Below are 26,577 nucleotides of genomic sequence, written 5' to 3'. Positions count from 1 at the left end.
AGGCAGGGGGATGGGTGCCAGCCGGCGCCCGGAGGTCTGCCCGGCGCGGAGCCCCAGCGCGGGGCAGCGCTGAGCGCTGTGCGGGGCGATGCGCGGGGCGCAGGGAGGGCAGGAGCCAGCCCCGGCCGAGCAGAGCTGAGCCAGGTAAGCGCCGTGCCACGGCGGCGGGCAGAGCGGGAGCGCGGAGCCTGCTCCTCGCTGCGCGATCCGTCCCGCTGTTAGCTGTGCGCGCACTGCCGGGCCGCGCTGCGCGGGGAGCGCACGGCTTGCTGGGCGAGAAACACCGTCAGGGGTCAAGCGCGGCCAGGGAGACGGGGACAGGGACAGCGGGACATCCCGGAGCGGCACGGCTGCGACAGCAGCGCTGCTGGACTGCGTCTGGATGGGCTGGAGGGGAGCGCCGCCAGAGCATGCTGCTCCTGCTCCGGAGAGCAGCGGAGCTGCTTTGGCCAGGCTGTGCTCATTGGAAAAATCCAAGCGATTTCCCATGGAGAATTAATTTGCACAAGGGGGGAAAAAAAGTAGTTGTAGAGAATTTGTCATTTCAGCATTTCATTTCTCCTCCCTTGCTGACATTATTTGTATTTTTGTTTACATCTCCTCATGAGAATTCATCTGTGACTCTGCACAGTGTACCGTGAGCTGGCATGATATGACATAATGCAAGAGCTGAGATAGCCCAACACTTCTATTTTAGTTCGGAGGATATTTTAAACTTTAGGTTATCCAGGAAATTTCTGAAATATTTGTCTTCACTCCAAGCCAGAACGAAAACAATTTTTGAAATGTCGGAAGTTCCCGTGAAACAAGTAGCGAGAGTTTCCAGCTCTGCCACCGTGCGTGACAGGGTGGCCAGTGGGGAGGCCCTAGCCTTGTGCAGGAGAGTGGCAGTGGGCATTGGAGAGCAGGGAACGGATTTCTGTGCGCCAGGACATCCCAGGAGAGACCTGTGGTCACTTTACAAACCCTCTCTGGTTTGTGGGGCACCAGTCTAGAGAGGGAGAGGCTCAGCGGGGCTGCTGCTCCAAGCAAACAGCCCCAGTTCGCCAAGGCTGAGCTGCTGTGGGATAGGCAGGGCTCTGTGGGGCCGCAGGAAGCCAGGGTCCACATGTCTCTGTGTCTGGGTGGAAAGTGCTATCAGGTTCCCAAAGTCTTTGCCTTTGCCTCTGCGCTGAGACACTCAATCCTCGGAGCTTTGTTTTGTGTACTCTGGGAACTGACAATTTGTAAAGACATGCTGCTGGGCTAATCCTCCATCAGCTCCTGGAGCGGAGACCAGCTGGATCTGGCAGCTCCTTTCCTTCTCCCACTCCAGCCTGCTAGAGCACTGAGTGTCTGTAACCAGTAGCTCACAGGTTTTGACTTATACGCAAAGCAGAGCAGCAGCTTTCCCAGCCGGCAGCCAGGACCGCACAGGCACCTTGTCCCCTGCCAGCGTGGTGACCACGGGGTGGCAATGCCAGCCGTGCCAGCGAGGTGTGTACGCCACTCGGGTGATGCCAGCCTCGGTGCTGAACTCATCCTGGCTCTCTGCTGGCCTCAGCCTGTGCTATGCCCTGCAGATGCTCTCAGGAAACCATTCCCACAGCATGGTTTGCTGTTGCTGCACTCCACAAGCTGATGCATCAGGGAAGAGATAGAATCAAGTTCTAAAAAGGACACCTTCCTCTTTGCATGCAGGAAATCTCACAAAGGAGCAAAGGGCCAAGGGCTCCTTGCCCATCGCCCCATGCACAGAGCTCACCCACAGGCCACTCAGGTCTCCTGAGTTTGGGAAACTGTGGGAGCTGGGTGTCCATCAGACTAGTCCCTGGAAAATGGGATCACCCTGCAACCATTGGTGGGAAGGCACCAGTGCTGTTACTTGGCATGTCCGAGGCCTCAGGTTTCAGGAAAACTCGTTTTTAAGCTACTTGGGGTCTGTCAAAGCAAATGAATTGCAGTTTCGGCAGCCACTTGGTCCTGGGTTAACCCTGGGAAAGCAACTGTGCTACAAATATTTACCTGATGAGGTAAACCATCAATATCCTTGAAACTTACATTAAAAAATACTGGACTAGAGCATCTTGTGGGTTTTGCTTTTTTCCCTGCTGATTTGTTTCACAATATGCCAGAAGCATGGCTTGAGTTAGGGCTTTGGCAGGGGCTTTTATCATGATTGATATAGTGGAGGATAGAAAAGAAATTTGGTTATCAGAGGATGCCAGAACTCAACTTCCTAGCACATACATTCAATAATGCAAAAGTTCTCCTTTAAAGGTCTCCTTAGAACAAATCCCAGTCATCACAAAACCCATAGAGATAAATTAAATTACATTTTAATAGCGGAGAACTCATTCCTGGGCCAGGCGCAGCAGTGAAAGTATGTTCTCTCTTAGGCAAAAGTAGCCTCATCTCCCATCAAAATTCTGAATGCTACCAGATGAAAAACTTAATTGGAAATGAAACCCCAAATCTCCCAGGGCAGGAGAGGCTGCCTGACCTCCTGCTCCACTGCCCCACTGATGCCCTGGCTGTGTTCTTGCTTGTCCTGCCCTGTGCTGGGATTGGTGTGTCTCCTGAAAAAGCCAGGTGAGACTCATCTCTTCCTCATGCCATTGTCCTGTGGATATTTAAAAGGCATACAAATGCAGGGTGTCTGAAGTGTCTGGTATGCTGCAGTGTGGGGTTATTGGGGTGGTGATGCAGGCGGATGGGGGATGATGGGGAGTCATGGGGATAGTGATCCAGGGTGATGTGGGGTGATGTGAGGTGATTCTGGGTGCTGACGTGGGGTGCAGGCTGGGCCAGCCTCACCTCGAGGTCCCACATGATAACATATCCAAAACTGAAAGGCAAAAGGCAGAAAGGGAGAGGGCAGAGCTGCTGGTCCTTCCCACCGAGGGAACCTTTCACTCCTCATCCTCCCCATCTCATCCTCCCCTTGCCCTGGCTCTGGCAGCCTGGACCTCAGTTCCTGCCCAGCTTCCTCCATCCTGGCCTCACCCTGCAGTGCTGGGCTGAGCCTCACTCTTCTCTGTGTCTGTACAATGACCAAACCCCCCGGCAGAATTAGCTCCTTGCTCAGCACTGCATCCAATTAATTATATAGTTTAGGACACAATATGTAGACATTTCCCATCCACACCAGCAAAGCTCTTGGCCCTGCTGGAGACCTCTGCATGGCAGAAGGTGGCTGGGCATGAGCTGAAGCGTGTGCCCTTGGCACGGGCACGGGAGAGTCCCAAGCTGTAATTAAAATAATTACAGGTGCTTTGCAAATGGCTTGGAATACAGCGCAGTGAGCACATCACTACAGCTTTTGCTGCTCAAGGATCCCCTCCATGTGTTTTCTGCTGATCTGTTCAGCTGCTTTCAGTGCAGTGATGCTCCTGGACTGACCTGAATGTGTCCCTGCCCGGGGGACATGTGTCTGCTGTTAATGAGGACAGCCAGACAGGCAGTGCCCACCCATGGGTGGTGTGTCAGTCCAACCCAGAGCACCAGCATCCGTTCTGTGGGTCAGCAGGAGCCTCCAGTTCATGCCTGGGGCATTCCCAAACTACCCCAGCATCCCAAAATCACCCCACAGTCCCAAAACTGGTGCAGGTCTCTTCTGCTACAGCCTGTTCTCCATGGGCACAGCTGGGCCAGGAAGGAGCTCAGTGTCACTCCCAGTGCCAGCCCAGGATCCAGGACACTTCTCTCGCTGTGGCAGGTGACCCATGGGGTGCTCAGGACTCCCAAGGTCACCAGCCTGTCCCCACGCAGTGATGGGAGCCCACAACAACAATTACAGGCTTCCTGCATGTCCTGCCTGTGGGGTTTTGTCACACATGATGTCCCACATCTGGGACTCACCAGTTGGAGATGGCAGTGCTATTTCCATGTCGAACTGTAGCTGTTTTACCCCCAGCCGTTCCAGGGCTTACAACTATTGTGTGGGGTTTTTAATGTTGCAAGAATTTATATTGGGAAAAAAGTGCTTTTTTTTTTTTTTTTTTTTCTCTATGCCTTGGGAAATGTCATCCAGCAGGAATGTTCCCAAGAACTGATCATGGCTGAGAGAAGGATGGGCTCGAGCAGGGGCTGCATGCCCAGCTCCCATCCCTGCCCCAGTCTCCCAGGACTGCCTCACAGGGCTGTGGCTCCCTTGGGTGCTCCATCCGTGCTCCCCAAACTCTGCCCCATGGTCCTGGGGGACATCTGCAGCAGCAGAGGCAGGAGGGAGGGAGCAGATGCCTGGAGAGGGACGAGCTGCTCACAAAGCCACTCCTGCTGCAGAGGCTTTTGGTTTCATGTCCTCTTGGCTGTGCCAGTGGCCTCTTCCACTTCCAGCTCTGGATGGAGTTTACAAGAAACGCTGGAAGTCCCAGCCCTGTGGTGTGTCATCATTCAAACTTCTCTTTAATAGCGTCCCAAAGTAATTTATTTTTCCCTAACATCAAAGCCCCCTAAGCGACGCTGGGAGAGGCAGGGCTTCCCCCCAGACCCTGGTGGCTCCTGCACCCCTCTGCCCTGCTCTCAGGGGCTGGACACCCTCCTTGGCTGTGCTGGGGACAGTGATGGTTTCAGGTGGGGCTGTGGAGCCAGGGGAGGCAGAGCTGTGACACTGCATGCAGGATGAGAAGGCAGATCTTCCCCCTGAAAATACAAGTGAGATGTGTATGGATTGCCCTGCAGTGAGGGTTCTGAGGCCTTTTCCAGGCTCAGCATCACATCACAGACCCCTTTCAGGAGCAGGTAGCAAAGGAAAAAGAGTAACGAGGAGAAAGAAATAGCAAGGAGATGCAGGTCTGTATTTCCATCTCTTCTGCCAGAATTCAGAGCTGCCCTCCACTGCCTGGTGTGCCAGGGGTGCTGGGGATGCAGGCAGAGCATCTCCTCAATTAGACCTCTGTGCTCAGGGTATCCTCTGTTCCCCAGAACTGCTGTCCTCCCCAGCTGCATGAGTTTTGTAGAGGGGAATTTAACAGAAAAATTGCAGCAGCTCCTGCCTTTACAAACACAGCGTGCTACTGTCCCTGCCAGCACTCCATGCTGGTTTGCCTCAAGGAATCTGTGAGATCCATCCTGCTGTGATCTGTAACAATATTGGGATTAAATTAGCTTCCCTGAGCTGCAGAGAGGTCAGTGTGTAAGGCCCCTGGTTAATCCAGCAGGCCAGAGAGAACAGAAGCCTCCCTGCATTGGGAAAGGAAAACAACGGGGTCTGTTTGCAATCCGTGGAGCTAATTCAAACAGCATTCCTCAAACAACAGGGGAAAAGGGCCTTTGGAGCAAATGGGAAAAGAGTGTTTCCCAACATGCACATAATGTTGCTCCTTGGGGAGAGGGGAAATGTCCAGACTGCACGGATGAGGTGCCAGAAAACCTGGCAGGCACAAGAAAGGGGTCTGAATAGCTGGGCAGCTGGTGGGGCACACAGGAATTACCCTCTGCCCTGGGCATGGCAAGCCTAGAGCAGGGCTGTCCTGCTGGAGCACTCCTGAGCAGCCCACAGGGAGCAGGGGAGCAGGCAGGCATCCAGCTGCTGCCTGCACATCTGGGCAGGATGGGGCATCTCATCCACCCACCTCTGGGGTGACAGGATCTTGCTCTCTTGTCACCTACAGGGAGTTTTACACTGAAGCAATGTAAAACTGCACTTGTGGCTCTCAGCACCAATCCGAGATGACAATCCAGGGACAATCCCAGATGGAGATGCTCCCTGCACAGGCTGCTGCCAGCACTGCCACCTCTGAGCACAGCCTGCAAGCAGCACTGACTGGATGAAAGCCTGGGCTTGCTTGGGAAGCAGAGGCATGCCCGGGTGATCCTATCAGGAAGCCAGCTCCACATCCTCTGGCTCTCACATCTGCCACAGAAGGCGTGATCCCAGTGCCCCTGTGCCTGACCCCCAGTGCAGCCCCTGCCAGGAATGCAGGCATTGTCAGCAGCCACAGCAAGTGGTGGTGCAGTGAGCAGGCACTGGCAGAACCCTGTTCCCAGGACTCAGATACATATTCATATAATTCCTGCAGATATTCAGGTGTTATTAGAAACAATTGCCCGAGTTTCAGTCATCCTGCAGCAGAGAATCCTCAGAGCAGCAGGCCAGAGAAGACCTCATGTCAAGGCTGGGAGCGTCACAGACACTTCAGGATGTACTTGCTTTCCTTCTGCTTTCTCTGCAAGTGTCTTTTCTGCTTTTTGCTTATGCTGAGATATTATCAAAGGCTGATGAGGCACCAGGGATGAGTAATGCACCCTCTGTGCCAGCTGGGAATTTGTAGGCACTGGTAGGGTTAATGTGGGTCTGAAAGAAGCTGTGGTGCTCAGTGCTGGATCTGCTGGCTGCAGACCTGGGTATGTCTGCAGTTCCCCCTGTCCTCAGCTGCCCTGGGGGCTGAGGGACACAGCTCCTGGTGTCTCTGTGGTCCCTGGGCAGGGTCAGCCTTCCATGGAGACACCTTCCCTCTCATTGAGAGAGGCAGGAACCATAGAGGGATGAAATTGGACCAAAATGTGGCAGGTTTAATGTAGAGCAGAACCACCTACTTGAAGAGTGGGTTGGGGGATGTGGGGGAGTCCTGTGCAGAAAGAGAGTGAGTTTCTCCCCATAGCTTTGTGCAGAGCCACTGTGCCCATGAAGCTGCCCAAGGAACCTGCTGTGGGTGTTAAGGAACCCTGAAAGCAGAGCTCTGCTTTCAATCTGGAGCCACTAGGCATCTTATCCTGCTAAAATGGGGAATTTCATGTCCTTTTGTACAGGAGAGGAACAACCTGTTTGGGATTAATTTAGGACCAGCTCCAACAGCCATTAGCTAAAAAACCAAGCCTGTAAATGAGCTCCTGTCAGAAAGGGAAGAAATGTAGGATTGATGCTGGATTTATTGTGCAGGGTGTTAAAGCAGGATTTAGTGTGATTTACCATCCTCTGCAATGACACCTCTGGCACCAGGGAGCTGTGAGCATGTCCCCTTGCCTTCAGCCAGACCTGCTGCTCTGCTGGCTAATTCCTGCTGTGCTGATAGCCCTGCTGCTGCAGCTGGGTCTGTCAGCATTGCCACTACAGAGCTCTGACTTTGGGGGTTATTGCTCACTTAGAAACATTTGCTCCAGACTGAAACTTGAGCTACAGCTGTCAGCTGAGGCTGCAGCACTCCAATATCAGATAGGAGGTTTGGCTGTTCAATGTGCATGAAATACAGATCTTGGGTTCATCAGATTTTTTTACTTGTACAGTCAATGGAGCGATATTGTCCCTTGCCAACATTTGATGGTACTTGAGAATTTCCTAGAATAGAAAGTAAAAGGGCTTTAAATATAAATAGAAAAAGGTCTTCAATATGGAGACTTGCAGCAGTGACTGCTCAGCATCTGCCAACAAGCAAACACATTCACTTCACAAGCAGCATTCACAATGCTGCTGTGAGATAGCAAGGATCTCAGTGACATCATTTACAAATAGGAAATGAGGGACATTTAACGAGGTGCCAAGGAAAATTGGAGATGAATAAAACTTCTGTGTACACGAGCACAAACACAGGGCACAAAGGAAAAGCTGCAGAAGGGGTGAGTTTCCCCTCTTGCCTCTTGTTTGGGTTATTTTGCACCCTTGTGTTCACAGCTGCCCCACACAAGTGCTGTGTACAGCAGAGAGGATGGCAGGTGGGTGAGGAAGTCATGAGGCTCTCCAAATCTGTGTGTCTGGGGGGCTGCTTGGTGCCATGTTCTGTATCCACACCCTGCCCTCCTCTTCCTTTGGGCTTTAGGGTCCAAAGTGAGTCCCACTGAGCACTCCAGGGCTCATGGCAGCAGCTGCCAGGGATGCTCAGGGATCTGTCTTCAGCAGGGCTCTTCAGCAGAGTGCTGAAGGGAGCTGCCCCAGCCCCAGCAGGGGACTGAGGAGGGATTCAGGAGCCACTACAGGGTTTGTCACCTCCTTTGAAAGAGCCTGTGCCCTATAGCTTCCAGCTCAGAGCCCTGAGAGCTTGGGGAGTCTCTTCCAGGAGATTGCCAGGGTCCATGGGTGTGTCATGCCGAGGGGCTGGCTGGCAGCCTGTCACACACCCCTGGGACAACTCTCCAGGGCACCAGGGCTCCCAGCAGAGCCCCATGGCCTTGAGCATCACATCAGCCCCGTCAGAAGCAGGGAGGAGGGTCAGTCATGGCTGGGCAGCACTGCTGGCCCTCAGGAGGCAGGTGGACACCAACTCTGTGTGGCTTGTACAGGGACACTGGGGCAGGGTTTAGCATGGCTCCTGGGAGTGCCAGCTGCTGCCCGAGCCCCAGGGCAGGATCTGCCCATCCCACCAGGCACAGTGGGGCTCAGGGAAGGTGCCTGAGCCCTGCTGTCCCCTGTGCACCTGCATGAAGCAGGGAAGTGCAGGTGGAGAAGGGAAAGGGAGCTGGGAGCACAGGGAGGAGAGCCCAGGCTGCTCAGATGTGCTGGAGGGCAGGTGTCCCAGGCAGTCCAACTGCAGCCATGCTCTTCTTCTGAGCAGGAATGTTTCCTCCTGCTGCACAGCCAGCAGTGGAAAAAGAACCAGGCTCTGAGCTCTTTGCCTTCATGCCTTCCCCCTCCAGAGGATAATAAGCTGCTTTTAATATCTGACATGCTTATTAACAGATGCAGTTGTGACAGCTGATGACTTCATATGCCACTTACCACTAAAATGTTAGTAATAACTCAGAATTAACTGTCATAAATAAAAAAGACTACAAAGACAACTCGATGGTGTGTCACTCTGCAGTAATTTACTGAGACCCTGTTGGCTCTGGATGCGAGGCTGGAAGGTCCTTTGTGGAGCTCCAGTCCGGGTTTTGCAACAGTCACAATATTTTGGCTGGATATTGTCTTAGGAGGTGGTACTAGTGGGGTGGAATTCCCTCATGCAGGAGTTTGCACTGGATGCCTTTACAAAGCTGGATACTCTGGTAATAATAATAATTAAAAGCCCCTACCCAGTGGATGGGGACGGAGTCTACGCATTGAGACCAGGATTTATTAATGTGCAAATTGCTCTGATATGATCACATACTTTCTGCTTTGCATACGCAGGGAGCAGCGTGGGCTGATGGAGTAGGAACTAGCCTGAGCGATCTTTACGAGCTGAGATCCTGCACATCGCAGAAGGGTTTGTTTCTCCGTGCAAAACCTGGGACCCCGTTAGAAACCTGCTTTAAAAAACGAGTCACCAAAATATCCAAACGCACCAGACTTCTCCATGAACTCGCCATGAATGTATTTTTCATTTTTTTTGACAGAAGCGTGTGTGTAACTTTCTCTGGAGGAACTGAGGAATTTTGTAGTTGGTCTTGATAGTATTTTCAATCTGAGAACCCAGTAGAGTCTTTTCCGCAGTGATGAGGGAGTGACAAGTTGGAGGTAAGGGTTTCAGCATGCATGTTTGTGTCGATGGAGCTTTTGCAATGTGGGCTGCTAATGAGGAACGCGAGCCGTGTCAGCATCTGACTGCGGGTTTGCCTTGTGCAACGTGGATAATGAGTTCAGACAATGAGAGCTGCACAAAATCCCAGCACGACCCGTGGGATCCCCTTCCCACCGCCCCCACCCCCCTCCCCGAGGTGCGTGGGGCTTGCAGGGAAGCTGGGCTGCTGCGTGTGTCCCCTGCCACTCTGGGGAAGGGGACATGGAGAGCCGGTCGGGGTATTGATCAGCTTGCTGGAGCTCGTTGCTGATTCTGGAGCAGCCGCAGGGTCTCGGTGCAGAGGGTGGCCGTGCCCTGCTGCCCTCCCTCTGATCCCAGGGCAGGGGCAATGGGAGGACGGGATGGTTAGGCTGCTGCTGTCTCAGTAGTGCTGTAGCTGCAGCTAACCCAGCCTCCTGCCACCCATGGGGGCACAGCAGGCGCCTGGAGAGCGTGGGGTAAGTAGGGGCTGTCTGGCGGTTTGAGTGCGGGATCAGTGGGGAAATAGTTAATAGGGGTTATGGCAATAATTAGCGGTGTGAGCAGCTGGTGCTGATGTGCAGGGGAAGTGCTGCTGGATGCACTGCTGGCTGCCATGGGTCAGCGAGGGCTCCCATGGGCTGGGACACAGTGAGGGCACGGGTCAAGGTGACACTTCAGCCTCGCTCCTCTGCGCTGACAGAGCCGGGGTGCTGTGAGACGTGGGTGTGGGTTACTGGGGATTGGTCACCCCTGGGCTGCTGGAGTGTTTTACAGGCATGTGTGTTCCCTTGAACAGCCCTGGGGACATGAGAGGGCTGTTCAGGTGATGTGGTTTGGGTTTAAAGAGGCACCTTATGGTCAAAGGCATTAAAATAGCCATACTGGCAGAAGAAAATGCTGTATGACAAGGCACACATGGAGCCTCCACTGCTGCACAGGGGTCAGCAGGTACCCACACCAAAAAATCCTATCCCCTGAATGTCTGTGAACCTGGGGCAGTGCTTACAGTGCTGTTTGGGGTGGGCAGCTCTGTGCTGAGATCCCGTGGGGACTGAGCACTTGCAGTGAAACATCTGCCTGGAGGGTTCTTCAGTTGGAATGATTGTGTCTGAAGCCTTGGGCAAGTGAACTCCTGACTCCATCCTCTCACCCCTCGGTGGTGCCAGGGCTGTGGAGGCTGGGTGGGAGGATGGCAGCAGCACTGCGGGCCTGGGAATGCCAGTGCTGCAACATGCCTGGAAACCACCCTGGAAAAAAGGCTCGTTGGAGCTGGATCAGCTCCCTGGCCCCGCGCAGCCGCTGCGAGAGCAGCAGCACCACCCTGAGGGACGCGGCAGGGAGGAGCCAGGGTGCAGAGCAGGGGCAGTGACCCCCTGAGCACTGCCAGAACGAGCTAGCCATGCCAGTGTGTGCAGGCAGCAGCTGAGAGAGCAGAAACACCATGCTTCCATCAGCCGAGCTAGATGTGAGCTGGCAGAGCTCTTCCTGTGCTGTGAGGTTGGGATTGTGGTGAGCAACAGAGCCAGGTCAGCCCTGCTGGGCTGTGGGGACAGCCCCAGGCCAGGATCATGCAGCTGAGAGAGATGGCCCTGGCAGCAGAGACCCTTCCCCTGTGTGGTGTGAGGGTGACCTGTCATCTCCCCAAGGATGGAAGTGCCTGTCTTTGCCTAAGACCTGGAAATTACTGACCGGCTTCCAGTCCTACCCACCACGAGTGGGTATGGAAGATAGATCCAGCAGATCCTCTGGGATTGCAGCTTCCCCACATGCTCATGGGCAGTGGGGTGGCACAGGCCAGCTGCAGGATGTCCTTCATTGCAAACCACCCTGAGCACTGCCAGGCCTGCTGAGCTCAGAACTTGGTCCCCCTGTCCTGATGGTGCAGGGTGCTGTCATCCCACAGAAAGGCAGAATTTGGATAGGCTCAGCCCAGGCTGGCAGCAGCAGCTGGTCTGAAGGACACCCTGGCTGCCTTCTCACTCCCTCCTGCTGACTGGGTGCTCCATCCTGCCACTCACCCAGAGCTGAGGGTTACTTTTCCCAGTTTGTTTTCCTCTGCTGCCGGAGTTGGTGCTACTCCTGCCTCTCCAGGGCTCAGGTTTCCCAGGCAGTGATGTCTCAGTGGGAGAGCCAGAGCACTGGGAATCCCTGCAGGAAGCTCCTCTTGGCAGATGATTCCTGTGCTTATGGCCAAGCAGAAAGCCCCAGGTGCTGCTCAGGGCTTTTCCCTGGGCTTCAGGCTTTGGCTCTGCCTTTGCCTGGAGAAGCAGATTGGCACGGCAGCTCATGGCTCACTGGGCTCCTGTGAGCCTGGAAATTTGTGTTTACAAAGCTGGCAGTCAGGGTTTGTGCTGGAAGGAGCTGTAAGCTCTTGTTTGCACGCATTTATACCGGAGTAAGAGGGGAATGTGTATTGAGCTGAGTGTGTGCACTTGCTGTAGGATGAGCCTCAGCACCCCTGGCTGTGCTCACCCTGCTCCCCACAGCCAGGGCTATACATGCTGTGTGTCCACCCACACCTCCAGGGGCACCTGCTGAGCATGTCCCTGCTCAACAATTGCCCTTTAGGGAACCCTTTTGGGGGAAAAGCAAAGTTTTCAGTGCCCTGGTCTGTGCTACCCCGAATTGGGCTGTTCTCTTTCCTGGTCTGAGATTTGGTTCTGCTGTTCTGGTGAGTTAATGATCTTTAGGAGGCTCAAACCCGCCTGAGTTGTGCCCAACAGGTACAGGTTTGCTTTTCCCATGAATGCAGCCATGGCAGCACCCTGATCACAGCACAGAGCTGTGCCTGCCAGGATGACTCCAGTGCAATTCCAGATGCTGCTCTGGCTCTGTGGAGAAGCAGCAGGCATGGATCCTTGCAGCCTGCCTCAGGGCTCTGCCTCCTTCTCCTCCTCCAGAGCAGTGTGCCGCCTCTGTGCTGGCATGAGGGCCATGGAAATCCCCCTGTAAAACATTTCCTGATGTTTTATAGCACTGAAGCACAAGCACTCCTGGGGGGAGGCCTGTGGCACTATGGATCACAGTGTTCCTTGGAGCAGCTACTGTGCCAGGCACTGAGCAAGGCAGGCAGGGAGCTGGGGCTGGAGCTGCAGGGGCTGAGGTGCTGCTGACCCCCAGAGCAGCCAGGGCAGAGGGGTGGCTATGAGCAGCAGCCTCTCCTCAGTGTATTCCCCATCAGTGGGTCACAGCATGGCTCTGCAGATCTGGAGAATGCAGTGCAGGAGCTGGTGGAAGAAGTCAGACCTCAACAATGCTGTGGATAGCTCTGCTGCCAGATTGGGCTTTATTATTTTATTTTTTCAGTGAAGTTTATGGGTTGGGGATTTTGCAGAACTTGGCACTGGGATCTAATATCAAATGAAGACCTTCTGGTTCGGAAATTTGACTTAATGCAGTCGTCTTTTATTGCTTCAAGGATTAAGCAGAACAAAGTGGCTCTGCCTGTGCATGTGCAGAGACATTTGCTGGAGGCATGTGAGACACCCTGTGGCAGCTGTGATGGCCGAGCCAAACGCGGTGGGACCTTCCTCTGCCGAGGGTTTCACAGGAGCTCCTGGAGCATGGGCTGATAGGGAAACAGCCCACAGAACAGAGCAGAAGAGAGGGACTTTCCCAAAGAGAACAAGGGCCCAAACATGCTCCCTCAGCCCTGGCTGCTTCCCTCCCATGGCAGGAGCTCTGCCATGGGGTCACCAGAGTAGGCGGAGCAGACAGCAGGCTCAAGGAGCACCATGGGGACATCCCTGTGTGCCTGGGGAGCAGGGACAATGGTGCTGCCTCTGATAGCTGGGTGCCATCAGTGGTGTGTGAGGAGCCTGTTGAAATCTCCAAAAAGGCAGGCTGGGGAATGAGTTGGCAGCACGGAGCTGCTGCTGCCAACCTTCTGGAGCTGGGCTGGGCCATGGGGCTGGGAGGGTTTGGGGTGGTTTGCCCCAGGTGCTGTCCCCTGGGAGACCTGGGACCAAACTAACCCGAGTGAGACCCTGGGAAACCATGCCTCCTCCTGCAGGAAGCTAATTTCCACATATTCACATCCCTCACTGACTACCAAGGGGAAGTTCAAATTCCCCATCCAGCTCGAGGACCTGGAAACCCAAATTCCTCACCTCCCAGCTGGTGCCCAGCCGGCTGTTGGCAGCGAGCTGGCAGTTCCCAGGGGTTCATTCCTACTGCTACTAACCAGGTTTGTCCTGCCTCCAGCATCTGGTCCTTCTCTCCGGGGCTCAGTAAACCTTTGGAGAGCCCGTTTACATTACAGATCCCTGGTATATTCAGCAAGAGGCAATATATCAGGAATTTAGTTATTGTGGATTAGGTCTCAGATATCCCAGGGATATAATGTTGGTCTTTCTCACCTCGTGTGTAGGAGGACTAATGGCAAATTATCTGGATGGTTTACATTTTCTGGTTTGTATTGGAGCTCCCAAGGACCAATTTATCCTGATTGAATTGCAAACAAGGCTTAGTGCCATCTCAGATTCAGGGGCCAGGTGTCTCCATAAATGAATTCAGAGCAATTCAGGTTACCCCAAATTCTTCCTGTAGATGGGATAATGGCATAAATCCTGCTAATGTTTAGACTGGAAATTGTTTGTAGCAACCTGAGCTTGACTGATGGCTGCAATAACAGAAAGAATCATAACTCGTGTCCTGCAGTGAGGGTGGGAAGAGCCAGCAGTCCAGCCAGACGGCTCACCACAGACTCCAGGTGCTCATGGGGAGGATTTGGAGATCTATGAATGGTGTGTGACCTGCCAAGGCACTGACTCTGCAGCGCCTAGAATGCCAGTGGCCTTTCTGTGCTGAGGGAGCAGCTGTCCAGGCTCTCTTTGGGCTAGAAAGCAAGGAGAAAGGAGGGAAAAGTGTGTGCTTGCTTGGTCTGTGCTGCAGTCTCAAGGTTTCCAGTGGCACCTCCCTGCCCTGGAGCGCCCAGGCTCTCAGATTTGGGGTACGTGGTGGTGGCACAAGCTTCCTGCTGGCTCTTGGCACGCTGGGGCTGTGCTGCTCCCTCCAGACATCCATCCCTGCTGCAGTCCCCACGCTGGGGGATTGTGCCCAAACTGTGAGTGTTGTGTAAACACGGCGAGTGCTTCCTGTGAACGCGCTTCACCCGCAAAACCACCGTAATTAAAAACCAGGGGCTGCCGGAGCAGGCAGTGGCACCACAGTCCCTCCAGAGCCGCTGGCACTTGGCACTCATCTGGGGACAGTTTGGGCTGTGCTGCACATGACACACCTGCTTGTGTCCCCAGGGTCCTCTGGCTGTGCTATGCATGGCCAGACCATTCCACACCACCTGCCATCAGAGGGACCCTCCTGACCTGCTGTCCCCACCTTGCAGGGAAGCCTGGCACCATGCCCAGGTCACTGCACAAGGAGCAGAGGGGCTGCAGGGATCCCCACTCTGCACAGCTCCCTGCTCCGTAAATATTCCCGCAGCCCAGCTTAAGCACTTGACAGTGTTTATAAAGCAGCTTGCAGCAAACAGGCTTGGAAGTGCAGAACAAGTTGGTGTTTACACAAGTGACTAATTATTTATTTGAAAATCCTGTGGACCAGCCGTGGGCTGTAACGACAAGCACATGGGGAGCGCTGGGCTCCTGCCCTGGCAGGCGCAGCAGGGACACGGTGAAAAGTTCAGAAGCACCAGGGAAGGGGGACAGTGGATGTGGCCCTGATGGCCACCAGCCCTGCTGGCACAGGTGAGCCAGCACTGCCAGGAGGTGCCCACATGGGGCACAGCTCAGTGTCACGGCATGTGCTGCCACATCTCCATGGCATGTCCCTGTGTCACCTCTCCCTGCAGCAGCTGCCAGCCCACACCTGCTGATGGGACAGCTCCTCCCTCCAGGTGCTGTGCCGCCAGAACCACTCTTAGGTGGGCTGGAGTAGGGGCGCTGCAGTGGCCCCTCAGCCCCCCGGGGACCCTGGCCATCCCAGGCTGAGGCCAGGCTCACTTCCAGCACGGTCGCCACCAGTCGTTTGGGGCATCAGTGATTGCGCAGTTATTATAAAGGGATTAAAACAATTTTCTGTTTCATTTGACTTCGCAGAGCAAATGTTGTCGCCTTTATTCCCACACAATGTCCGCCGTTGGCAGGGCTTTGCTCTGCCAGCTGCAGAGAGGAGCATGGCCCTGCTTGGCAGTGCCAGAGCTCTTGGTACAGCACGGAGCTTGCCCTTCCTTCACACCAGGCACAGGGAAAACCACCTGAAAACTCAGGGAAAATGCCCTGTCAGCAGCCAGCTGGAGCAAGGGCTTGGGCTCTCTCAGGAAAGGATGGGACATGTGGAGCCCTGGGTGCTGGCTGGCCGGCCATAGGGCAACTGGGCTTCCCTTTTCTCTCCAGAAGTTCGTGCAGAGCCATTGGTTTGCTGCCCAGCCCGTCCCGCTGGTGTTGCCATGCCATCAGTCTGTCCTGCCATGCACATTTGGCTGCTCCATGCCATGGCTTGCTGAGGGCAGTGTGGCACTCACAGCTGGGCTGTGTCTAACAGCAGGGCTGTGGGAGTTGGTGAGCCTGGGCAGAGCAGCTCCTGCACTGACCCTGCCCTGTGCTTCGGGGAATGGGAGATGGGAGGTTTGGAAATTCCCTCAGAGGAGAAACACAGCATTTTGGGCAGCTCACAGAGGATCCCACCCCGTCCCCAGACAGCCCCAGCCCCAGCTGGGGACAGCAGGCTCACTCTCTGCTAGGCTCAACTACCAGCCCCAGAGGTGCCCACTTGATGGGAAACATCTTGTGTGCCTGGCACCCGCAGCAGCCATCTGCCGCTCGGGGAGGGCGGCCCAGGGGTCTGGCTCTATTTTAAACAAGTTCCAGCTATAACTGTTTGCAGCACTGGCAGATGGCAAAGCCTGTGCTGAGCATTTCAATGGGTGCTGACTATTAGCAACAGGGACTTATGGATGAGGCTGGAGCACAGCTCTCCCCACACCGCTCTGGGTGCTGCCAGCACCCCCAGTTCACCCCACAACCCCTGTGCTCACCCCCAGCCATTGTGGGAACGATGCTGTCTGTCAAGTTAACCTGTTCTCCTCTTCTTTTGCAGTTCCTGCCAGCACACCTGGAACCTGCAAGCAGCTAACGCCTGCTGCCGAGCCCCCGATGGGACTGGGGCCAAGCTCCTGCACTCCTGACGGGGATGAAGGTAGAGCCATGTTACCTGCTACCTAAGCTCGCTGGTGCTGATGTAGTTTGTGGATATGGTCCCAGACCCGGCTCTGTGCACAGACTCTCAGCTCTGATCCCACCCGAGACGATTTAGTGGCAGCAGAGACCCCAGCTGTGGAGCACGCTCCCCCAACCACCCCACGACGGAGGGGCTGCAGCGCTGGAGAGTTACTATGCAGCTTGGACTGCTTGTGGTGGTGGTTTTTCTAAGCTCGATGGATCTAACAGGCAGCAGCAAAGTGGTGAAGGGCAAGAGGCAAAGACGAAGTATGTATGAAATGCTTTTCTTCTCTACTTCCTCTCATGGTGCCATGAGGGTCGTGCTGGTGTGAATGTGTTTATAGCACAGGGAGCTGGGCAGGACCTGCAGTGTCCCAAGAGCTCCCCCAGTCCCACTTCCAGGCAGACACTCCCTGCCCTGTCCCCTGACCTGCCCCAGCCCCGAGCTGCAGTGTGCCCTGAGGTCACAGTGGGGTCAGTTATCTCCCCAGCCCAGAGGGTCCCTGGCAGGGCTCTTGCAGGGCAGCCAGGCAGAACTGGCACAAGAGCAGCCGCAGGCGTTTGCCCTCCTTTATGTGAGCTCATGATGTTAGAACTGTTTTACATTAAAACCGTTTTAAATTGAATTATAGAAAATTGATTTTATATTAAAACTGGGACTGCCGAGCCCTGGGAGAACAAGGAAAACCTGACGTCATGGCTAATGCTATAAAGGGCAATTTCCAGCGAGGGCCCAGTTTATACCTTTGCCATGGATGCAGAGCTTGGCACCAGAGCCCAGCGCTGCGGGAGGGATGGGGCCAAATTCCCGGGGGTCCCTGTGTTGCCCACAGTGCCAAGGGGATCCCAATAGAGACCAGTGAACCCTTCTGGGGGGCTGAGGACCCTCCTGCCTTCTGTGTCTCTTCCCAAGGCTGCAGCAGCCCCCAGACCCACAGGCCCAGCAATGGGGCAGTCAGTGGGGACTGCCAGGCTCTTGGGTCACAGCAGGGGGACAAGGACAGCTCTCTTACCTCTACTCCTGGCACGTGAACACTGTGCTGCTCAGCTCTTGCTTTTGAAGTGTAGTAAACACAGTATTTAAAAGAATACATCTTTTAAATACATGGCTTTTCTATAAACAAGGACATGGCTTGCATAATAAACTAATAAAAATAACCTGCATTCTAGCCTGCAAAGAATGCGATTGGTTTCAAAACAAGCAGAATTTTATATGATAATTAAAAGCAGAAAACTCTCAAGACATGGGATTGAGTATTTTTCTTGGACTGAATGTAGGAGCTGAGAGAACATATCTCTATTTTGGGGGCAGTGACACCTCCTGACTGCCAGAGAGAGTTTAACATAGGCAGGGTCAGAGGGAGATCCAGCCTGGGACGCAGCATGGACGGAATTAGTGGAATTGTTTCACTCCAGGGCCGTGTGCTCTGCTCCCCACTGGTCCTCAGCATGGAGGCACGGCCAGCTCGGAGCGGGGAGGCAGCAGGAGGTGCTGGAGCCCTGGGCACATGCCCATCGTGAGTGTCTGCCCCGTGTGGGCATCAGGGCTGGGAGGCAGTGGGCTGGGGTGGACAATGCTGGGGCTCTGGGCACAGCTGGTGGCTGCTTCTGGGTTCTGCTCCTCAGTGCTGCCACTATCATGACTCTCGATGTCCCTGTGGGTGTCAGGGACAGGGACAGGGCCATGGTGTTGGGCTGGAACAGTGCTGGGAGTGTGTCAGTGCTGCAGCACACTGACCCTCGCTCTGCCCCACTTCCTGCCCTTCCTGCCAGTGGTGCCAGAGGTTTGGGGTCACAGCTGGTGCCTGCAGAGCCCAACACTAACCACTGCCTCTCTCCTGCTCTTCCAGTCAGCACCGAGCTCAGTCAGGGCTGTGCCAGAGGTTGTGACCTGTGCTCCGAGTTCAATGGGTGCCTGAGGTGTTCCCCCAAACTCTTCATCCTCCTGGAGCGGAATGATATCCGGCAAATTGGGATTTGCCTGCCTTCTTGTCCACTGGGATACTTTGGCCTTCGCAACACGGACATGAACAAGTGCATCAGTGAGTGTGGGGTGGCAGGGAAGGGGCAGGGTGGGAGGCAGAGCTCTGCAGGGCAGTGTGTGCCTCTGCTCAGGTGCTGTGGCTGTATGGAAGGGGAGAAAGGGCTAAGCAGGGCAACCATCTGCCTGGCAAGAACCCCATGAGGCAGCCGCGGGGTCTTGCAGGACCTCTGGGCAGTTTTGCTACATGGGTTGCCAGACTGGAGCCAGACTGTTCCTTCCTGGAGGAGGGAGATCCTTTCAGGCATTTAGTGCCTCTTTTCCTGCTGTGCTGCTCACCAGAGTCAGGCAGCTCTGAGTGAAATCCTTGGCTTGCATCAGAGCACCATTCTGGTGCTTTGGCTATCCAGAGCACCAGAAAGAGCTGGCCGTGGAAACGTGTGATCACTCCCCTGGCAGATCCATGCACAGCACCCTCACAGCCAGGTTTCCATCCAACTCCCTTTCCACGCAGCCTGTCATGTAGCTGCAGCTGGAGCTGGGGCTGTGTCCTTTGCACTGTCCCCTTTGGCTGACTGATGCTCAGCTGAACACTAACCCAAAACCTTCCCACCCTGATTCTGTCCTGGCAGTGGCTGCTGCTGGCTGTGAGAGCTGCAGCATAGGGCTGTCCTGCACAGGGAATGGTGCAAAGAAAACTGACTTCTGAGTGGCACGGCCAGGCCAGGCAAGATGCTCAGAGACATGCCCCGGCTGCTGCAAAACCCCTGGGAGCCAGGACTGAGCTCTGGTTGGCAGTGTGGAGCTTCTTGAGTCTTTTGTTCACATCAGACTACATGATGGCTTTGGTGTTTTTGTTTTTTTTTTTTCTTCCCCAGAATGCAAAATTGAGAACTGTGAGTCCTGTTTCAGTCGAAACTTTTGCACAAAATGTAAGGAAGGTTTGTATTTGCACAAAGGGAGATGTTACGTCACATGCCCCGAAGGCTATGCTGCTGCCAACGGCACCATGGAGTGCAGCAGTCCTGGTAAGTGGCATCAGGCATGTCTGGTTTTGGGTGCAGGGGGGTTTAGATGATGAACCAAACCCCTTCTTGTACCTGTGTCAAGGGGGTGACAGCACAGCCCTTCATGGAGCAGAGCCAGCTAGGAACCAGCCTGGCATTTGTGTAATGTGAACCAGAGCTGGTGTGGTGTGGCAAGGAATGGGCTGGCTGGGGGCTTAGGAAGCTGCTGGGGAAACACAAACTCCCTTGCAGCCTAAGGTGGGCTCTGGGATGGCTGTGGGATGGCTGTGGGATGGCTGTGGGATGGCTCTGGGATGGCTGTGGGATGGCTCTGGGATGGCCTGAGTCAGCAACCCAAGAACAGGAGCTACAGCTGGGCTCTCTTCTTATCTGGCAGCACAATGTGAAATGAGTGAGTGGGGGCCGTGGGGACCCTGCTCCAAGAAAAGGAAGCTCTGTGGCTTCAAGAAGGGCAACGAAGAGCGCACACGGCGGATTCTGCAGGCTCCCTCTGGGGACGTGTCTCTGTGTCCTCCAACCACGGAGGTGCGGCGATGCACCGTGCAGAAGAGCCAGTGCCCCGAAGGTGAGCAGAGGTGGAGTGTCTTGTCATCCCTCCCTACACCCTGTATAGGTCAGGCACGAGTAGTCAGCCAGTTGTCCAGTGTCACAAATGTTCTGTGCAGCTCCTGACCTCTCTGAAGTGCAGAGGAGATGATGTCGTGGTAGCTGGAAGAACTGCAGGTGGAAGGGGCTCAGCCCCCCAGAGAGGTGATTTTTGGCACTGCTTGCCAAGTGTGCCACAAGTTTCAGCTATTTTAGCTTCTTCCCTGGCCAGGGTGCATGCCTGTGTTCTGCCGTGATGGGAGTTCTCTACCAGAATTAGGTCTGTTTTTCCCAGAAATTAGAGTGTCTTCAGGATGAATGGTGGTTTATCTTGTTATAGACTGGATCTTGTTATAGAACGCTTTATCTTGTTATAGAATGCTTTATGTTGTTATAGACTGGACAAGGATTGCAGCTGTGTTGGATGTTTTGAGGGGAAATGGTTCTGAGCAGTGACTAGATAGATGCACAGGAATTAAGCAGCAGGGCAGGGGGAGGTGGACACAGACAATCTGTTCCCTGATGCCTCACTCCACCTCACGCTGCCCCTTTGCTTCACTGCAGGGAAAAGGAAGAAAAAGGAAGAGCAAGGAAAGCAAGATAATGGGAACAGAAATCGGAAAGACACCAAAGACACTAAGTCTGGCACCAAGAAGAGGAAGAACAAACAGAGAGGGGCCACAGTGCCTGCAACGCCTGCTAGCCCCACCCAGTAGCTGGCCCTGTGTGTCTCCTGATGGCAAGACTCCATTGCTGCTATGTATATGAAAGCTTTATTGACCAGAGCACTGCTACACCACGTACACATGTCCAGAGACAGACATATACTCCAGACTGATCCACGGACCGACAGCCACACTCACAGAACTGAAGGAGGCTGCACACACACCCTGCCCAGGACTGCAGAAGGACGCTGCTGAGGAGTGGGAGCACACAGGGAGGCAAAGCCCACAGCCCCAGGGCTCTGTGGGGACACTGCAGGGAGGAGAGGTGGAGCATGAGCCAGTGAAGGACCCAGACAAGGGATTGATTTCATGATCAAAGACCTCAACTGGAGCCCAAGCATGCGGCCCCAGTGCAGTCCCACTCAGCCAGAGGATGACTGAACCCACATGGCCACTCTCCCTGAGCTGGGACCAGACACACATGGCAGTGGCCTCTTTCTCTTCCCCCACCCCTTGTTTTGTGTTTTAAGCTGTATGACTTTATCATTGCGATTACATGTTAAAAGTTTGTGGTAAGAGGTCAGTGGTATCTGCCCTGAATCTGCTTGAAAGAATTATTTCAAATTAAAAAAAAAAAACAAAAAAAAACCCAAACCAAAATCAAAATGACAACCAGCTTCCTGAGTGTGTGGTTCATACCTTGGCCCCTATGGAGGCTGGTGTCCCACAGGACAGAGACTCACTTGTGGAAGGGAAACTCACCAAAGCTTTAAGAAAATCCCAGAAAATGCTGCCAGCTGCACTGCAGCCACAAATCAGCCGCCCTGCATGTGAGACCCCAGCTGCACCCTGCAAAGCCCCGAGGAATTCCCCACTGAAGTACTCAGTTAACACACAGCAGACTGAGAAAATGAGAGGTTACAACAAACTGCAGGTTGCTGAAACACTGTGACTCTGCTCAGTCACAACTGTGGGACCATCCTGGGCTGGGGAGAGCTGGTCCAGCTGCTGGACACCACCCTGGCATGTGGCAGGAGGGAGGCAGGTGGGAGGGGGAAAGCACAGCTCAGGTCCTGCAGAAGAAAAACAAATTTTTAGGTTGGGTAGAAACTACTTGTCTGCATCCCACTGGCTGGAATTCCCTGGATTCTCCTGCTTTGCAAGAGCTGACACCTGAGCAGAGGAACAGGGACAAGGACTGTGCAAGAGAGACCTGATGAGCTCTGCATGGGATGCATGGGAATGCTGCCTGCTCTGCTCAGGGAGTTCTACCTTCGGTGGTGTCACAGGGTTCTCACTACTCACTGCCCTGCTATTTTAAAATGTGCTTTCTCTGTATAGATATGTGGAGACACATTTAATTTCTCAGGAGCTCAGCACAAGCCCTCTGGTCCTGAGGGATGGTGCTATGGCTCCCAGAGATGTGCCCAGGGTGGATCAGGGATGTGCTGCTGGAGCTTCCAGCTTCCCTGGTAGGGCAAAGTGCAGGAGAAACCTCACCCCAGACTAACCCTGGTGAATCTGATCTTTGCTGTACTCGCTTCCATACCACCCTGTGCCCTGTGGTTTCAGAGGGCAGAGCGAGCCACAGGATGTGCAGGGTCACCTGCCAGAGAGCTCCCTGTCCCTCTGAGGGGTCACCTGCCCACACCCACAGCCCTGGTTCTCTCCTGTAGCTCATGGAACCCACCGAGGACTCAGCTCTGGCACAGGACACCCCAGCTCCCTTCACCCAGGGCTGCCTTGGCTCGGTGCAGGATGTGGGGGCTGCACAGTTGTTTTGGCTCCAGAGCTGTACCAAGCTCTCTGTGACTGCTCTGCTGGCAGAAAAACCTTTCAGCCCATCGTCCACTTTGTGTTTAAGTAAACAAGAAGCTGTTACATCTTTGAAAGGGGATTCCATTTCAGCACAATGATAAACGACCAGCATACCAAGCAGGGGGAGAAAGAGGTTCTTAAAAGTCATCCTTGGAGTTGTTTACGGATCATGTTCATACGATTTCTGAAAGCTTCCCAGCTGAATGATCCAGCCTGACTCTATTTTCTAGAATTCTACTTCTATTTTCTGTGAGAGAAGTATTTTCTTAGCAGAACCATTTCCCCTTCCACTTTTACCAGCACCCACCAGCCACCCTCTGGTGAACCTCAGCTTGCTGTGCCTCCCTCCTGCTGCTGTTTCCCCATCCAGTTCTCAGCGAGGATTAAGGAAAAGAGAGTGCATTAGGAAAGTTTTCTACATGAGGCTCTGTTAATGACTTGATTCCCTACAGTAACTCCTGGCACTATTAGCGCAACTATTTCAAAACTAAACTGCATATAATAAATCAACAGAACCTATTTTAGAGGACTCTAGAGATTATTAGAAAAACTGACAAGCTTCTTTCTGTTGTAGCCTTTCCCCTACTTTTTTTCATAGGAAAATGGGAAGAAAAAGGGACAAAAGGCAACAGGAAGTTTAAGATGCATATTAAGAATATCCAAGATTTTTCAGTAGGGGTGATTTTAAAATGAAATTGTCTTAGAACAATTAGGAGAAAAAATATAAAAAATAAATCCAATTTCTCTTTTTTTTTTTGAGTCAGCTCGAAAATTGTGTTTATTCCCACTTCCAGAGAGCTGGTTCAGTTATGAATTTAGGAACATTTTGCCTTTGACCAATATGAACAGCACGCTGAGCTCCCCAGTCCAAGCTGAGACGTCCTTAGCTGGGTGATGTCACCTCAACTCACACACACCTGAATGCTCTCTTTCCACCCACTAAATAACCCTGTTGTGGTGTTCTCTCCGTGGCATCACTGTAAAATACATGTCTTTAAACAAATAAATCAATAAATGGTTTGCTGAACCAGCTTCACTTGTTTATTCATCAAAACTGGAGTCAAATCCCAACTAATCAAAAATGTCCACAGAGAGAGTGAGCCTCTCCTGAGAGCATTCTGCCTACATCTGAGAGCCAAAGGAAGCAACATGGATCATGGATGGGAACATTGCTGCTCTGACTCCTGCATGTATTCTCACCCTGTGCTTTGAGCAGCTTGATGCTGAGCTGGAGAAGCAGCTGCTGGATGGACAGACAGACAGAGAGATCCTTGGTCAGGAACTCTACTGCACAGAAAACAGCTTCATTTTCCCTGCTGAACAACCTGGTGTTATTCACTGGACAGAACTGCATTCACTCAGAATCTGCAGGATGGCTCCTAGGCAGTTTCCTCAGCTTTTGAGCAATCCATCCCATGCCACAGGGGAACAAAGGGCCAGGATTAACGGACAGCTTCCAGTCCTGGGTTTGGAACTGTTTCATTTCTCTCTCATTTGCTGAGATTTGGAAGCTAAAGCAGATGAACGTCACCAAACACAGGTTGGTTCTGTGCAATTCTTAACCCTCTCTGGGTAATATAAATCTGTATTTTTCATCATCTACAGTCAATGCACTGTGTGCACACACACTCCTCACACAGTAATTCACTGACTTTCCACCCCCAGAGAGGTGGAGGCAATGTATATACTCCTTAGCCCATGTTTATGTTAAAATGATTTCTCACTCAGGAGAAATCTTAGCTTTGATTAAAGGAAACAGAGCAGGATAGAGAAACAGGTTATCTCCAAAACTATTGCTTGGATTACATTGTCTAAGAACACTAAAAGGGATAGTTCAGATACATATTTACAGATGTTATGAAGTCAATAGCCTTCACAGAAAGAGATGATAGGCATCATGTTTTAAAAAATCTCTATTAAAATTAGAGAAATACCAGTGTATTTGATCAGTCACCATAAATCAATCACCCTGATGGCATTTATGTACACGGTAATACATCACACCAACCAAATGCCAAACCACAGTTTGGATGGAGCTGCTTGCTGGAATCTCCATGATTTTTGAAGAGCATGATCTTAGTGGGAAAAAAAGAAGCAGCCAGGTAGGTAGTGTACTATTTATAGCCTGAGGTAAAGGCTGGTTTAGAGGCACTGACAGGACCTCCTGTGCCACAGAGGAGCCCAGCCTGCCGGGGAAGAAGTTATTTTCATGACTGTTCAAATCCAACCACAGGAACACGTCAATATTTAAGTGCTTTAGCTTCCAGAGTGCTGGTGAATGCCACATCCATGGCTCTGGCAGATGTTCCCAGAGTGAAGCTGAGGGCTCTGCAGGCTGCACAGCTCAGCCTGGGCTCTCAATGCTCTCTTACACCTTTTTGCCTTTTTTCTTGACTGCAGTTTTGTCCTCCCTCCCGATTCCCCCTGCTGCTTTCAGTCATCATTTTGGGAACTCCAGATAGAAGGCAACAATCCAGGATCACTTTGTTTTTCCTGTTCAAGAGCCTTCACACCTGGAGCCTTTTGCCAAGGAGCCCTCCCTCCTGCTCCTGTCAGCTGTATCCCTCTGATGTCTGGGATGATGTCCCTGTTCCCTCAGGAAGCCATGCCTGAGGAACTGAGCTGGGAAAGCTACTGTGGTGATAAACTGCCTACAGTATCTTCTGCTGTGCTTTTGAAAAGGAGCTAAAAAATCCACTTGCATCCTTGTGCTCCACATGGAACTGCTGCAATGGAGGGAGATGGCTGATGCTGCTTTATCCTGTTAAATAAAACAGAGCTCAATACCACACTGAAAAAGGGCTCTGAGTGCAAGTCTGGTCTTGTTCTGAACTCTTGGAAATCTACTTTTCCTTCATTTAATTGACAAAATCTGTAGATCATACAAGGAAGACAGCCCCTGCCAAAAATCCAACATCACTAGTTTTTAATAACACAATGGGAATAACCCCTCAGAACATATGTAATTATGGGAATGAGTCATTCCGATGGCATCATGTAACCACATTCACTGGGATTTGACAATGATGCGGCCACATAAAACTCCAAATTATTTCATTTCAGCCCTGGTCAGGGCAGTGGTGCTGAGGAGCTGGGGCCATGTAGCAGAGGCAACAGACAATGATCTGCGACCCCATTGTCCTGGCTGGTTGTGTCACAGACAGTGTCCTGCTGCACCAAATGGCAACAGAACAAGAAAAAGCTAAAGATTGAAGCAGAGGGATGCATGAAGAGCGAAGGAAAAGCTGTGAGTCATAGAGCAAGAAAACATCAGTTTAGTGGAGCAAAATCTCTGACTTGCACGTTATCAGATACACAATAAACAGCTGCAGCCTCAGGGATGCTGCGAGTTAAACAGCAATTGTTGGCCCCAGGGATGGAATTTGAGGCAGGGAATATGTGAGAGTGAGGAAAGTCCAGCAGGAAGGTGCCAGTCTGAATGCAGGTCTCACACATTATCAGTAGATTCTTTTCTTAGGACAGAAAATCCTGGCTCGTAGCCCAACCCTATGGAGGTGTGGGGCATGGCTGGGTAGAGGACCTGAGCTCTCCCAGCAGTGCTTCCAACCTGGGAATTCAGCACCCAACTCTGGGGCATCCCCCAGACAAGTTCTCCGTGCCACAACCTCCTGCCCAAAGCTGGCTGGCTCTGCTCTCTCACAGAGAGAGACAGCAACTTGCTGGCTGTGCCCCAAGATCTCTTGCTAACAATAAAGAGGGAGTTTTCTTAAGGGAAAGGAAGAAAGAGTGGGGGAGAGCAGAGCAAGTATTACTCAACTATTTAGTCTAAAATGTTGAAAATCAAAAGGATCTTCTGACAGATTGATATCGACTCTAATGCAAAACACACTTGTCCCAGGAAAACTCTTCTACATGAGCCTCGAGTCTGATAGCTTAAACAATTATCTACAATTTGGAATTGATTTTTTATGCCCACATCAATGT

General features: G+C 52.9%; 1 protein-coding gene across 3 annotated transcripts; it reads left to right on the top strand.

Moving 5' to 3' along the window:
* Positions 1 to 23,662, top strand: RSPO1 (R-spondin 1). 3 transcript variants are annotated; one of them, XM_085081385.1, is made up of 8 exons: positions 8,845 to 8,901; positions 9,026 to 9,101; positions 9,232 to 9,352; positions 16,434 to 16,822; positions 18,406 to 18,597; positions 19,415 to 19,564; positions 19,941 to 20,129; positions 20,714 to 23,662. In XM_085081385.1, the coding sequence occupies exons 4-8, from the start codon at positions 16,729 to 16,731 to the stop codon at positions 20,863 to 20,865; spliced, it is 777 nt and encodes a 258-aa protein (XP_084937511.1). In that variant the 5' UTR covers positions 8,845 to 8,901; positions 9,026 to 9,101; positions 9,232 to 9,352; positions 16,434 to 16,728; the 3' UTR covers positions 20,866 to 23,662. The 3 variants fall into 3 exon arrangements, with proteins under 3 accessions (XP_084937514.1, XP_084937511.1, XP_084937512.1); XM_085081388.1 differs by lacking the exons at positions 8,845 to 8,901; positions 9,026 to 9,101; positions 9,232 to 9,352 and adding an exon at positions 1 to 144; XM_085081386.1 differs by lacking the exons at positions 8,845 to 8,901; positions 9,026 to 9,101; positions 9,232 to 9,352 and adding an exon at positions 9,602 to 9,853.
* Positions 23,663 to 26,577: the final 2,915 nt, after the last annotated feature.

The sequence above is a fragment of the Lichenostomus cassidix genome, chromosome 23 (genome assembly GCF_008360975.1).
Source record: "Lichenostomus cassidix isolate B80296 chromosome 23, HeHo_3.0, whole genome shotgun sequence".
In the NCBI taxonomy this organism is placed as follows: Eukaryota; Metazoa; Chordata; class Aves; order Passeriformes; family Meliphagidae; genus Lichenostomus; species Lichenostomus cassidix.
The sequence above is the reverse complement of the archived record's forward strand: the minus strand, read 5'-3'. Positions and strand labels throughout refer to the sequence as shown.

Coding starts and splice junctions, on each gene's coding strand:
- RSPO1 (XM_085081388.1), top strand. CDS start 16,729: ATGCAGCTTGGACTGCTTGTGGTGGTGGTTTTTCTAAGCTCGATGGAT. Junction 18,598..19,414: donor GGACATGAACAAGTGCATCA/GTGAGTGTGGGG, acceptor TTTCTTCCCCAG/AATGCAAAATTGAGAACTGT. Junction 20,130..20,713: donor GAAGAGCCAGTGCCCCGAAG/GTGAGCAGAGGT, acceptor GCTTCACTGCAG/GGAAAAGGAAGAAAAAGGAA.